The following is a 15,209-nucleotide window of genomic DNA, read 5'->3' as shown; positions in this document are numbered from 1 at the left end:
ACTCAGGGCAATTATCACCCTTAGGCTGGGTGTGAGGATGGCACAGGAGGCTGCTTTGGCCCTTTCTCACCTTCTTCCCTTTCTGAGACTGTGTCTCATGTCAAATGCCTGAACGTCAGTCATTCTCCATCTTAGCCTCACCACGTTGCTTTTCAAAAACATCATTGTATTCTTACTTATCACAAAAGAGAAATTCCCTGGTGCTTCACGGGCACATCCTCCAGGAACCTAAGACAATCACTTGACTGTGACAGTAAAGCAGAAAACAGTCCGTGTGGGCCCAAGGACAAGGACCCCTGCGTCCCAGCTATCCCGTCATCTCTAACCATTGGCCATCTTAGTGTTTTCCAAAGATTGGAGTGGAGGTAGTTCTGTCCCTGAAGATGGAGATAACAGCTAAGCTATTGATCCCTGGCCAAAGCCCCCCATCTTTGGATACTGCCGAATCACCTCCCCTTTACCTTCCATGATGGTTACTGGATCCTCTATCTGTGGCCGAAGGATGTTAGGACCAAAGACAGTTGCCAAGTTCTGGACACTCATCTTGTTGACATCTGAGTGGGCCTGCACTTCATCCAGAAACCTGCAAAACAGAGAAGCAGCAATTGGCAAAGCAGCAGATTCTAAACTCCAACCTGCTCTTGAGCTCCAAGCCCTGCCTGGCCACACCCACCAAGCCACACCCTGCCTGGCCACACCCACCAAGCCACACCCTTCCTGATCACACCCACCAAGCCACACCCTGCCTGGCCACACCCACCAAGCCACACCCTGCCTGGCCACACCCACTTCATCCACTCAATTTGACACCACCTGGCCACCTACCACACCAACACTCCTAGCCACACCTCTCAGAAATACCCACCATACCATATGAATGATACTCCAGCCAGCCAGCCAGCCACATACTACATGCTCTGTTCATCCATCAGACTGCACCTCTGCTTCCACGCCCCAAACAGCCAAACCCCAGAGATAGCCACACAAAGCCCACTTCATCCCTACCCATTCAGCTCCACTATTCCCAACCACCCACCACGCTATTATGCTACCTCCAATATCCAGTCATATTCCACACCCACCCAGCCTACACTTTCATATACGCATTCCCTCTAGCCACACCCTCCACCCCCAGCCCCCACCACACAGCCCCATCTTTGTGCCCTCGGGCCCCATTCCAGCCCCACACTCAGCCAGGTCTCTCAGGCTTTCCCTAGTTGCTGGGTACGGTCAGCTGTATGCACTTGTATCTGATCAAGACTGAACATCCCTGAGACCTAAGAATATCAAGAGAAACAAAGGCCAAGGGACACAGTTTGGTTATCCCTGGTGCAGACGACAAATGCCCCAAAAGCTCAGATCCCACCTGGCAGTGGGGGGATGCCATCCCTACAGGCTCCTACCAGCACCCAGAATGGGGGTACATGAGGGTACATACCTCATGAGCGATATACCACATTCGGGGCTATAAACCCCTGAGGAAGGAAAGTGAGAGGTGCCCAGGAGGACAGAGGGCGGGCTGCTTCTGAAACCACTCACTCGCTACCTCCTGCAGCTCTGTGTTCTTCCACACCCCTTGCCATCCCGACACTTGGTGAGGCAGTGTTGAGAGGGCAAATGGCCCTTCTACACAGTCTTGTCTCTCCAGAGATGGAGGGGATGAGCAGAGAGCCAGAGCAGGTCAGAGGCGCCCCACCCCGAAGAGGAGCCCCGCCCCGAAGAGGCGCCCCGCCCCGAAGAGGCGCCCCGCCCCGAAGAGGCGACTTACTTGCAGATGTATCTGAGCAGGTTGTAGTTGGCCTGAGGAAGATTGCTCACTTGTTTAGCCAACTCCACGGTCCCCTTGTGAAGAAAGGAGAAGACAGCATTTCAGACACCAGCAGTAAGGCCTCTTCTAAGGACTGTGAGACAGGAGAACGGAGGTGTGGCCAGTCCCAGATGACCTCCTCCGTGCCTCCAAAGTGTGACTGTGACCTCTCTTGGGGAAACTGATTTTTCTTTCTGGGAGTTGGGGTGAGGGGTGAGCCTCTCTGCAAGGCCACAGAGGAATGTCTCGGCTCACTTATCGTGGCACAAATATTTGCCAGATAACAGCTCTCATCTTCCCCCCTCCCCCGTTCCCCATGCAGTCACAGAGAAGGCAAACAGTCTTTTCTGCCACAGCAGCTCAAAGCTGCAGATGGCCAGGAGGGCAGAGTGAAGGGCAAGGGGCGGAACACCCCCTCCCATCCTGAGAGCTGTCTTGGGAAACAGGTAACAGGGCTGCTTGGAAGCCTGAGTCTGTGGGAGACGATGGCAGAACAGAAGCACCCACTGAGAAGAGGCCAGAACTGGGCAGCATGTATAAAGAGAGATCTATATTCCACCCCCACTTCTACTTCTGTGAGAAATTTGTGAGGACAATTAGAAGGCTACACAGGCTTTACAGCACTCGGGGATCCTCTCTCCCCAACACAGCAACCTTCTTGTCAGGACTCGTGCAATTGATAAGTCCTGACTCCACACGCCCGCTGCCCGGCAGCCTACCCCAGGATGTGTCCCGAGAGGCACTGACCTCCCCCTCGTCCTTGGTGAGCAGCTGGGCGCAGCTGAGGAAGTCCTCATACCTGGCGAAAGGGATGACGGGCTCTGGAAGCTCCCGAAGGTAGAGCTTCAGCAGGGAGGCCACTGTGTGCACATCTGTGGTGCTGGGATGAAGGGGAGACATGAGTGAGAGCAAGGCACCAGGCAGCTGCGTGACTAACACAGAGGCTCTACCTCACATGTCCCGGACCGGACAGTCCTGGGCTCAGGTCGAGGTGTGTGCATATAGCTAGCTCCTCTAGAGCCAGCTGCAGCTGCCCCTGGTCAAGGTCGGGCCCAGGCTGCCCACATGCACAGGAGGTGGGGCCCCTGTGGGGAGTGTGACTGAGCTACGGGAAGCTCTGGCTTGGAAAAACTCATCAATCCCACACCAATGACTCAGAATCTAGCTAGTGTCTGGTCCAACATACAGAATGAAGGAAAGCGCTCTTTTGTGATCATAGTGTGGGACTTGGAGCCCTTCTTTACACACAGTGTGGGACTTGGGAGATGTTCTGCTGCAAAAGCCACAGGGCAAAGCTGATCCACTCACAACAGTTGCTCTGCGTGGAAGGAATTAACCTATGACCTGGGTCAGCTTACAGGAAGCTCTCGTGGTACAGCCAAGTCTTTGCTGGGGCTTGCTTAGTTCATGGCTGAACTGGGGAATCTGTATCCGAGGGATGCCATTGGGGCTGACCTGCCTGCAGGCATCTGAGCACTGACTGGACAGATGAGAGGTCATGCCCTTGCCTCTAGATGTCCACAACAGGACTTAGTCTCCACTACTGGCTCAGTGTGTGTGTGAGTGTGTGTGTGTGTCAGGGAAGAGGGGTCAAGGGTATCCTAGCTCAGGCTCACACCCTCTTTTCCTGTCAATCTGGGCACTGGCCAATCCTAACCACAGCTGTCTCCTCCTGGGTCCCAGGAGACTTTCCTAGCTCCTGGCTTCAAGCCCCAGCTTAAAGTTCCTTATAGAAGGCACTGGGAGAAGATGGGCCAGGGACTGGCAGACCTTGGCTATGCCATACACACCCAAGATCCACACGGGGGGTCGGGAGGGAGGAACTCTTTCCTGACCTCCCCTCTCTAGCCAAGCATGCCTCTGCTCACTGCCCACTGCCTTCTCCTGGACCACTTTCTCCATCCAGGGACTCTGCAGGGTCAGCTACTGCTGCCTCAGGGAGACAGGAAGTGGGACTGGTTAAGTGGTAGCTCCCCCCACTCCGGTCCACAGACTTTCCTGCCTGCTTCCCTGCTCAGAGCTCCCCTCCCCACCCTTATCATCCTTCACCCACAGAGACCTGGTGCTCAGCTGTACCCTTGGCCCATTTTTCCTCACACTCTGGCTCTCCCATGGGCTCGCTCTGCAGTCCTCTGTCCCCACTCACGGTCTCTTCTCGAACACTTGACTCCGATGTCCCCAAATTCCCTTCCAACACCACTGTGAGTCCACCTCACCCCCCATCACATTCTCACTAGCACAGAAGAGAGCATTCCAGGACGATGCCCAGGCCCATCAGCCTGGGTATCTCATAGTGTAAGCTACATGCAGCTGGTGGGCTAAGGCCAGGCCTCAGAAAGCCCAGTGGGTCAGCAGACCTGCTCAGGTCAAGTCATCTGTCTCCGCTGCCCACACCCCATCTGCAGCTTCTTATCCTCTCTCCATTTCCAAAGACACCTTCTTGCCCATGCCAACAACAGCATTCATCCGGAATGAAGGCCTTGCCTCTTAACTGTCTCCAATCCTGAAGAGCGCACGCACACACACACACACACACACACACACACACACACACACCTGGAGCTGAGAGAATGTTACTATGGAGAAAGAATAACTGGGTGAAAGGGGAGTTTTGAAGTAGAGGAAGACCAAGGCCAGAAGCAGTTTCTGTAGTTAAGCTATAGCACAAGGAGCTGGGTGGGCAGGGGCTACAGCACCAGGCAGAGTAAGTCTGGGAGAGGGAGCCCCATCATGCAAGCCTAGTTGGTTGGTGTCATGATGGAGGGGCAGCCAGGAGCCACAGCCTGGAAGAAGGGCCTTGTCATGCTGCCAGAACAGAGGTGTAGGTCTGTGGGCCTAAACTCAGGGACAGAAGCCAATCTGAGTCCAGGTGGCATCATGCATTAAAACAGGAGGCATGATGAGACAATGACACTCACTACAGGGTGGGATAGGCCGGAAGGATTGGTACCTTGCCCAAAGACCCCAATGAGCTTAACTATGGTGATGTGAGGTCTGACATCCTTCCAGTAGTATCTAACCTACGGCAGTGATTCTGACCCTGAACCTTACTAAAAGCCATTGTTCCCAGCCCCTACCGAGGCAGCTCTTGTTTGAGGCTGTCTCTAACTTTGATGCCTGCAGAAGAGATGGCGTCTGGCTGCAGACATGGAGAGTGACGCACAAGTTTCCACAAGAGTTTCACAAGAAGCCAGGTAAAGGGACTCGTATGCCCTCCCTGAGGAGCCATGGTTAGTACTGGACTGCGCATCTAATGAAGGAACTCGCCCACTCTGTGTGCTCAGGGCGGTCCAGGGCCAAGATGAGCGCTGCAGAGCCTGTCTCCTGGCAAAAGGAGCTGACATCTGAGAGGAGATGTCACAAGAGGCAGAAGCTTTATGGACATCTGGTTTGGTTTGAAGGCTTGATATAAGAACTATACAAACCCGCTCTGTAATGAGACAGCCTGCACAACCCCATGGAGAGGCAAGCCCTCTTCCCCCATTCTTAGACTGGGCAGTGAGTGGGTGGTGGTGTCTTCCCCTAGCCATGGGAAAGCCTCGGTGATGAGTATAGATCCAAAGCAGACAGAAATGACTGTCTTCCCAGAATCTGACGGAGATGGAACTCAGTTGCTTTGCCATCTTGCCATTACAGAAGCTTGGGCTGGGTCAATAGGGGAGTTAGAGCTAAGAGGCATGTTGCAGTTAGCATGGAATCCGAGACGCAGCTGTGCCTGGCAGCTAGCTGAGGCCTTCATTCCTCTACCTGGGTCAGGGAAGAGCTGTGGAAACAACCAGATGGCTGGCCTTGTCTGCGCAGACACCTTCAAGAAGATCAGGACCAGCTTGATTCTGTGACCCACACTCTGGGCAGACTGGCTAAACATGCATGAGTCACATGGGCAGCCAACACACCAGGCCCTGCTCAGAGATGCTGGTGTCAGGGGGAGCCTACCGGAGCCTCAGCAAGTGGTTCCACCTATACTGCCCTGCCCGCCAAAGCTCACCTGTCAAACAGCGGCTTCTCCCCACAGTCGAAGGAATCCTGCAGGTCCCTCACCAGGTTGGCCTGGCCAGGCATCCGGAAGAGGCCCTCTTCACTGAGTCCTCGCTCCCGGATGAAGTCCACACACTGCTCCACCAGCAGAGGTGCCAGCCGGGGACCAAACTTCCGCTCATGGTGCACTGTGTCCTCTAGCCGCTGGCCAAAGATCCCTGGACACAGAAAGGGATGATTCACACTCCCTGGCACTCAGCACAATGGTAGCTGAAGAGTGTCTGGGGCAGTGGAAGGCAAAGAATGCTGTGTGTGCGCCAAACGAGGCTCTTCCCAAGGAGACAGATTGGACATTGGGAGGGCACAGCCAGGTGGCTGGTCAAAGCTGTTAGGGCAGCAGTAGGTGTGGCCTGTGGAGCTTGTCCCAGCCAGGAGGGAAGGGCCCTTAGAGAGCATGTGCTTGTACTGGATGGATGGATGGATGGACTCACTCTAGATTGGAAACTATGCCATGCCCAAGCACAGGAAAATGAGCAGCTGCCTCATGGGTCAGCCCCCTGGGCACTGCTGCACAAGGGAGGGGTCAGAAGGCACAGCTCAGAGGACCAGACAGATGGCACACTGATGTGAGAAACACCATCCCTCTCAACGCCATTCCTCACAACGATGCAGTGAGCATTGGGGAGCTAGCTCAGTTCCGTGGGTAAAGCTCGACACACAGGTGTGAGGCCTGAGCTCAGGTCTGTTCACAGCTGGACACGTGACACACATGTGTAATCCCAGTGCTTGTGACCCCCAGAGCAGGATGGGAAAGTGAAGGTGGGACAGTCCCTGAAAACTTAATGGCCAGCTAGCCTGGAATATACAGCAGTGAGCGAGAGACCCTGTCCCTAAGGACACACACCCAAGGTAGTCGTCTATCCTCATATGTGCCTTATCACACACACACACACACACACACACACACACACACACAAAGACACACAGAACAGGAGGGGGGAGGGAGGGAAGAGGGAGGGAGAGAGGAAGGGAGGAAGGAGGAGGAACAGGTCTATGCACTGCTCAGGGTGGAGGAATGAATCACTGGGCACCACTAGCAGGAACAGGAGATGGTACAGCTGAGGCAGACATGCAGTGTGGTGGGACTTTCAAGGAACTGAGAACAGACTGATTGCAAGCAATCCCAGCTCTGGGTAGACACAGAACTGAAAGGGGGCATGGATGAGGTGTGTGTGCACAGGCGCAGCAGCTTTGCAAACAGCAACAAAAGATGGGAGACCATCTGCAGCCCATCAATACCCACAATGCATTACACCTGCACAGCGAGACGCGGTTCTGCCTCACAAAGTCAGGAAACACTGAGAGAGGCTACCACTCAGAAGAATCCAGAAGACACGATGCGAAATAAGACATTCACAAGGGAACAAAAGTTGTGTGGCCGAGCTGGTGAGACATTCCTACATTGTCATACACAGAGAGGAAGTGGACTGGTGGCTGCTGGGAGCTGGGAGGGAGGTGGGCATTCAGTGGCACAGCTTCAAAGCCGGAATGGCTACAGCACCATGTGAACAAGGTTTAAGGAGGGTGGAGCAGATGACAGAGGCTCTGGAAAGTCTTAAGAACAAAAACCATAATCGTGAGCAAAATAAACGAACCCCCAAGTACACACTGTGTATCTTCTTTCATGTGAAGCTATAAATAAGTCAAATTGGTGTGTCAGGCTAGGGCTTAGCTCTTAGTGGGTCTGTGACCAGAGGTGCCTCAGGGTTCCGGCATCCCTGTATCTGAACCTGACACGCTATCCCAGTCACACACACTTGAATAAAGCAAGACCATTGAACAGTGCCCAAATGTTTTGTACACTCTCCAATATGAAAACATTTGGGAGAAAACAAAACAAAGCATCAGAAAGAGAAGAATCCAAATATCTAATGACCAGAGTAGAAGGAGAGAAGGCAGAGGAATTCCCGGTGAGAACACTGATAATCTGATACATGACAAGACTGGGGTTTCCTAATAGCCCAGGCAAGGAGTGTAAAGTGCCAAGATCTGTAAAGCTCTCTCTCTGCCCAGCGGGTCAGCAGCTGGAGAAACTCTCACTGCCTTAGACACAGGAGCATGGCTCTCAACTTTCCAGACACTGTGACCCCTTAACACAGTCAGTTCCTCATGGTGTGGTGACTCCCTAATTACAAAATTATTTTTGGTGCTACTTTGTAACTATAATTTTGCTACTGTTATAATGCAGTACATAAATATCTGATGTGCAGAAGGTCTGATATTTGACCCCTATGAAAGCACCACTCAATCCCCCGAGACCCTCAAGTTGAGACCCTCCCACTGCTCCAGGAGGTCTGGTCTCTAGAATGGATAGTGTTTTTCACCTCCTCACTGTGCAGACATCCCCGAAGGATGTCCTTCGAGGCATGACAGGGGCACCATCCTAGAGCACGTTGTGTTAAGGACTATAGTTTTGTGGGAACTGGGTCATGGTGCAGCCAAGTGAGGAATTCAACCATCTCTCGGGCAGCCTACCTCATTCCCTGCTCCAGGCAACTTAAAAATATTTCACATCCTAAGGGTCGCCCTTCTCCTTAGCTCCTTTCAGCCTTCCCTTCAACAACAGGGCTCAGCTGCTTCTGTCCATTGGTTGGGTGCAAATATCTGCATCTGACTCTTTCAGCTGCTTGTTGGGTCTTTTGGAAGGCAGTCATGATAGATCCCTTTTTGTGAGCGCTCTATAGCCTCAGTAATACTGTCAGGCCTTGGGGCCTCCCCTTGAGCTGGATCCCACTTTGGGCCTCTCGATGGACCCTCTTTTTCTCAGGCTCCTGCCCATTTCCATCCTTGTAATCTTTCATACAGGAACTATTATGGATCAGAGATGTGACTATGGGATGCCCCCTCTCTCATTTGATGTTCTGTCTTCCTGCTGGAGGTGGGCTCTATAAGTTCCCTCTCCCTACGGTTGAGCATTTTATCTAAGGCCCCTCCCTTTGAGTCTTGAGAGTCTCTCACCTCCCAGGTCTCTGGTACATTCTGGAGCCCCACCCCCAACCTCCTATTTCCTGAGGTTGCCTGTTTCCATTCTTTCTGCTGGCTCTTAGGGCTTCAGTCCTTTTCCCTCATCCAATACCAGATCTCTCAAACACTGGACCACCAAACAGACAGAATACACCAGCAGATATGAGGCCCCCAACACACATACAGTAGAGGACTTCCTGTTCATTCAGAGATGATGCACCTAACCCTCAAGAGACTGGAGGCCCCAAGGAGTTTAGAGGTCAGGTGGGGTGGGAGGTGGGGGGCATCCGTGTGGAGACAGGGGGGTGGGAAGGAGATGTGGGATGTGGAGAAGTCAGAGGGTGAATGGGGGTGGGGAATGGAATATGGAGTGCATGATCTGGAAATTAAGCATATAGATCAGGGAAGAAAGCCTAGGACACATCAGGTGGATACCATCAGTGCCTTAAGAAAAGGTGTATGTGCTTGTATGTGCCATACACACACACATACACACACATACACACACACACACACACACACACACACACACACACTTTAAGCTTTTGTTTGTACATGTAATCATGTGAGCATGTCAGCTTGTGTGTGCATGTGGCAGGGACCTAGTCCAGCCCATTCAGTGTGGCTCCGGGAACAGCAAACATCCCAGCTGTTCTGTCGCCATTGTCCACATCAGAATGGAGGCGGAGGGACCCGTGAGGCAGCAGGTCCCATGGACATCTGGGTCACGGCAGAGGAAGCAATACTGGACAAGAGGGAAACCTGCCTCTTCTGGGCCTTGGCAGGTTAGTCCCCTAACCCAGGGGAAGGCACTGAGCCTAGAGCCCAGGGACAAGCTGGCTACTTGGACAGCTCAAAGCAGGGCTGACTCAGGAGGCCTTGAGTCACCTCAAATAGTGTCACAGCCTTTGGGGTTAGAGCTGGCTGGGCTCAGGGCACAGAGATTCAGCTATTTTTTTCTCTCACTCAGAACTCAGTTACCCACACGCAGGGCCTCAAATGCATGAGTTTACCTCCTGTCATGCTGGAAACACTTTTAAAAATTGCTTTTTTTCTCCATTTGCCCCTCTTTGTTTTGAGGTGCACGCGCTAGGCAAGCTTTCTAGAACTGAACTACACCCTAGCTCTTGAGTTTCTCTTGAAATAATCCACGTTTACGATAGTGACAGGCCTAAGTTCCAGAAAGTCGAGAGTGGCAGAGCACTCCATGGTAGCTTTTGTCCCTTTGACAGAAACTCCCTGCCAATCCTCTGCAGTCCGCAGTATTCCTTACTGCCCCCTACCCCACCTAGGCTGCTTCAGGCTTTGGGGCAGTCATTTGCCTCTTCTGCTTTAAGTCTGTGAATAAAGACTTCCCCAGATAACACCAGAGTCTGGCCAAGTGGGGAAGGGGACCTGGCTCACAGGGAAGCCATGGGAAGCCGTGTCTGGTGTAACCAGGAACACTTCAAATGAGCAAGGAATAGAACATACAGAGGTACAGAGGAAGTGCCCACAAACAAAGTGTCCCCCAGAGGGGCATGGGCTAGCCTGGAATGACCCCTGCCTCCTCCCATCCACTCAGAGAGACCTTCCATTTAGTGAGACTCACTTCCCAACTGTCTCCAGTGTCAGCTCCGCGCGCGCACACACACACACACACACACACACACACACACACACACACACACACACGGCGGCGGGGGGGCGTGCAGGGCCTTCTCTCTCCACCACACCTTCCACCCCAGTGTCACAGCAGTGGGAAGACATTGCTTTCTTTGGGGCAGAGGTGGAGGAGTGAGTGTATAGGACAAACACCATGCAGTGTTCTCCTGTCCTAAGTCACTGCACTCAGCTCCCGGCCTCAGTTCCCAGTGACTGATGGCCACCTTCAGGAAAACATGAAACTCACAAAGCTCGGGGACTCCAACCAGCTTCCTTCTTGCTCCCTGAGCCCTATGCTCAGGATACCTGTCATCTGTCTCTTACTTTGCGCTTGTGCCTGACCCTGTTCTAAGAACAAAAGGTCCCCTATTCCCCCGCCACCCCAGGAGGCTAACCGGGATCCCCAGGGAAACTGCAGACAATACCATCCCCTAAGTAGACCATGATCTAAGTGTATGTATAAACTGAGCACAGGACTGTTCCAAGGTGTGGGTGAGGGGAAGATTTTTACTGTGTATATGAGGGAGAGTAGGGCCAGAGGCATCTGGAGGAGACCAGAGCAGGAAGAGAGCGCAGCAGACTGAACATGCCCAGCAGACTGGGCTGGGCCATCAGAGTAGACGGGGAGGGGGCGGGACAGTAAGAAAAAAAGAGTGTGGGCAAAGGAGACCAAGAAAGACAGGCAAGAGAGGAAGATAAAGAAAAAGAATAACTGAGCGGGTTGCAAGGAACTGAGAGGCTGCAGAAGGGGAGCCACGAGCTTGAGAAGTTTAGGGTAGGGAGAGGGCTGAGAGGAATCCAGATGCTAGCACGGATGGTGTTAAGGAGCATTTGTGATACTCCGGGAGCCTGGAGGCCAGTATGTCTGCTGGTACTCTACTAGGTACCACAGAGAGCCATTTGTCCCAGTTTCTTTGGATCCAAACTAAGTAGTTGTCAAAACAGAACAACTTCAACGCTGTCCTGGAATGACAGTTATGTGGATGTCCCCGATCCTCATATCCCGCCCCTTTCTGTACTTGAAAGCAACCACTCCAATTGCCAGTGCTAGTCTTGTGCTTGGCGCCATTGTTGGATGAAGTAAAGGCTATGTGAACCCCAGCACTAACACACCATGACATCCGATCTGACAGGTGGGTGACATACACAGAACAGACACCCCAAAATGATGATTCACACCCCAGACGGGATAAAGTGGGAGGGTTCAAGATTTCATCACAGTCCACAATCTAAAACTTAGGAGCTATTTGTTTCTGGAATTTTCCACTTAGTATTTTCAGGCAGCAGGTGGTCACTGGACGCTGGAAACCTAGAAAATAAAACTATGGATTTGTGGGTGCTACCCTGCTGAAAAGCATCAGAGCAGCCCTCAGGCTGAGAGCATGCCCCCAGTGGAGGTCTTCACTGTACAAACCAGGCTGGGAGGCAAGCTCTGCCCTGCTGGCCCCCACCAACCAGCCCGTGGGCACAACATCTAGATAAGCCCACCGGTGCACACGGCACCCAGTCTCGCCAGGTCTGGTCTGTGACAGTCCCTCTCAACCCCTGCCTCCCAGAAAAGCCTTCTGAACATTCTCACTGTCCCCAAATAGGGCAGCAGTCCAGCAGAGGGAAAGCCACAAAGTCCTGGCACTTCAAAACAGAAGAGGTTTTGAGAAGGTGGCGACAGAGTAAACACGTTAAGTAGGAGGTAAGGAATTGTGGGGAGGGAAGTCAGTGAAGCAGCTCTGATGGAGGACACCTGGTGTCTGAGGATGAGATGGAGGCAAGGAGACAAAGGGTCACATGAGCACTGACCCCAGACACCATGAAGTGGGGGCACAAGCAGGCCAGTAATAAGACCACAGAGATAAAGGCTCGGGGCACACATCTGGCTGAAACAGTAGACTACAACCTCTTCAGAGTGAGATCTGTCTTCACAGACTGCCCTGAGGCCCACGATGGACCCACACTCTCAGGGCATCCCCTCCTTGACTGGACTTATGACCTCATTCCAGCTCAGCCTTTCGAGTCTTCCGTGCCAGCTCCCCCTGCTATAGACAAGCCATGTTCAGGCCTCAGGCAGCCTCCATTTCCAGAGGCTCCACCCATTGCTGTCTTTGCCACAGTTCCCCTGGTAGGCTCTGTGAACTCCCAAAGCCCTCTTGGCAAGTCTCAGAGAGGAAATGTGCCAAGAACCAGTTCTGGTAGGCTTGTCATGTAGCTGGAAACCCAGCCAGTATGTGGTTTCTTGAGGGCCTGGCCTACACTCGTCACCCAAGTGCCTGCTCTGCCAACGGAGAGGAAGCTGGCAGAGGTGCCTTTCCTAGGGATGAACCTGCAGCCACAGTTTCTGCACTGACAGCTGCTCCCTCTAGCCTGGCCTGCATGCCTCCAGTGAGCACGTCTCAGAAATCCAGGCAGGAGTAGAAGTCACAGATTCCGCCACTGCTCAGAGATCATTCTAGAAGACCCTGGAAGCAGCCCTCAACCTTCCTGCCAAGTCCTGAAGCTATGAATGTTAACACAGGGCACCTAGTGGTTTTCTCCTGACCCTCAAGGGAAGCCCTGGAGGAAGCCCAGTGGGGGTCGATTCTGCCACAGCAAGAATAGGAGGCTACTGGGATTCCCTCTAGGATTTGGTCCCAGAGCTGAGGCAGCAGATCGGCTTGGCCACTGTCTGCCTCTGGCTCTCCCCAGTGGTGAGTAGGCCACAATCAGGGGGAAGGTGCAATGAGAAAACAATTCTCCAGACGTTTACAAAGAGCCTTTCCTTGCTCTTTTGTTCACTCCCATTTGCAACCCACCAATACACCCACTTTGAACACCTACTTTGCCTTTGACAGGATTACTGACTGCCCCTCTTTCAGGCCCTGCCTACTGATAGTCTCAGCTTTGGGAAGGGATTGAAAACCCTTCTAACTTGCCCCCAGAATGGCCTGGAAAACCACCACAGGTTAAGGTCATAGAGGATGGGGTTGCCCAATGCTAGCCAGGCCCAGGACATACCGATTCCCTCCTCTGGATGGTTGCTTTCCAAAGGTTTCCAACTGGATTTGGAGTCAGAGCCTGGGACCCACTTCCTGCGAGGTCTCAGAGCAGAAGGGGATGAGGAGATCTTAAACAAATTCCTAGTCTCAGTTTCCTAGTCTCTTCACACCAGTCGGACTCCTGACAGGAAAAGGGATGGGGGATCGCCAGGTCCTCTTCCCACCGACACAAACAGCACGTACATGGCTCTCCAGCCCTTTAAGGAACCATCTCGGATCCCCGACTCCCACGATATAGCCACCCTCCCGCAGGGCCCGCGAGCCCCGCGTCCCCTGGTCCCGCACCCTGTCGAGCCCCTACCTGGGGCAGCGGGTGCGCAGCAGGCGGGCAGATGGCAGGGCGGCCGGGGGCAGGCGCGGCAGCTCGAGAAAGCCCGCGCGGCCGGCATCAGGCCCATGGCGCGCCCGGGTGCGGCGGCGCGGCGGCGGCAGGAATGCCCGGCACGCGCACAGGTAGCGTCTTGCCTGCCGCCCGCCCGGCCTGAGCCGCCCAGGGCTGGACCTGGGGCGAGGGCGGGAGGATCGAGTGCCTGGGATACCTCCTGCCAGGCAGCTCCCAGCGCTGGGAGCTCCAGGTCCGCACCCCTTTCTCGGGGCCGCCGTATCAGGCGCTTTGAGTTCGCAGCAGCTCTCCACGCGATTACTTCCTTCTAGCTGGGGACCCTCTTCAGGAACACCCACGCAGGCCAAAGCCCAGGGGAGGCACGAGCTCTAGGTGGTGCAAGGGAGGCCAGAGAGGATTGGGCAACTGGGTCTGAGTCAACCTGCGAGCAGGGCATTGATGCTCCACCTAAAGCAACAGAGGCTTGGAGGGCTCCACATCCCAGGCCTTCCAGGAATCAGACCTCTTTGGAACCGGTTATTGGCAATGGTTTGGATTTGATCTCATCTCCTTGAACAGCTTTAAAAGATAATTAACAACTCTTTTTTTTTTTTTTTTTTTTTTTTTTTACAAAGAGGCTATGGAGGCTCTAGAGAGGTTATGCGATTTGTCTGAGGTCTCCTAGCTGGGAAGTGACAGAGATCATTCCTCAAGTGTCTGTCTATGAAATCTAACTTCTCCCGGTTCCATCAGGAGAAGAGTCCACAACGTGGTTTCCGAGTGGCACTCGGTCAGCCTACACCTGAAGGCAGAAGCAGAGCTGGAAGAGATAGAGGCATGGAGAGGAGGAAGGCCCTGAGCCTGGGGGATGGGGCCTCCCTTGAAGGGAGGTGTGCAGGGGACAAGTCACTTTATTTGCTCACATTTAGTAGGCTCTCACTTGATGTAAAGACCAAGGGAAAGTTTAAGGCCCCTCCAAGAACCAAAATACACAACCCACTGCAATATTTTTAAGAGCACCCCTTGAACCACATGTACATGCCTTTAATCCCACCACTTGGGAGGCAGAGGTGGGTGGATCTCTGTGAGTTCCAGGACAGCCAGGGCTATCTATGTAGAGAGACCTCCATCTCTAAACCAAACCAAACCAAACCAAAACACCAACCCTAGTACAAAAGTCCATAGTGATCAAACTACCAAACTGGTAAATAAAGGCAGGCTGAGTCGGCCTCAGTCACGGCCTGTCTTTATTTCACATGGGCTATTTTGATATCCATGTCTCGTCCTAAAACCTGTGACTGCCTCACCTTACACAGCCAGAGCAGCTCAGTAGGTATAAGCATGCTAAGGGAGGACAGGCGGTCACAGACTACCAAGGGACCCAGGATGCTTGAACCATAAGAGG

The 15,209-nt window shown here is 53.3% G+C and overlaps 1 protein-coding gene across 4 annotated transcripts in view; it reads right to left on the bottom strand.

The window, feature by feature from the left end:
• Arhgap22 (Rho GTPase activating protein 22) overlaps window positions 1-15,209 on the bottom strand; it is a 154,321-nt gene that overhangs the window by 4,973 nt on the left and 134,139 nt on the right. For all 4 annotated transcript variants that reach the window (XM_029469368.2, XM_029469369.2, XM_085828544.1 and 1 more), the window contains 4 exons: window positions 5,796-6,003; window positions 2,555-2,687; window positions 1,769-1,842; window positions 462-583 (listed from right to left, as the gene is read on the bottom strand). In XM_029469368.2, coding sequence (XP_029325228.1) covers window positions 462-583; window positions 1,769-1,842; window positions 2,555-2,687; window positions 5,796-6,003 — 537 coding nt within the window. The remainder of the gene's footprint in view (window positions 1-461; window positions 584-1,768; window positions 1,843-2,554; window positions 2,688-5,795; window positions 6,004-15,209) is intronic.

Source organism: Mus caroli, unplaced genomic scaffold (assembly GCF_978045245.1).
Source record: "Mus caroli unplaced genomic scaffold, Mus_caroli_1 scaffold_12, whole genome shotgun sequence".
Classification (NCBI taxonomy): Eukaryota; Metazoa; Chordata; class Mammalia; order Rodentia; family Muridae; genus Mus; species Mus caroli.
The sequence above is the reverse complement of the archived record's forward strand: the minus strand, read 5'-3'. Positions and strand labels throughout refer to the sequence as shown.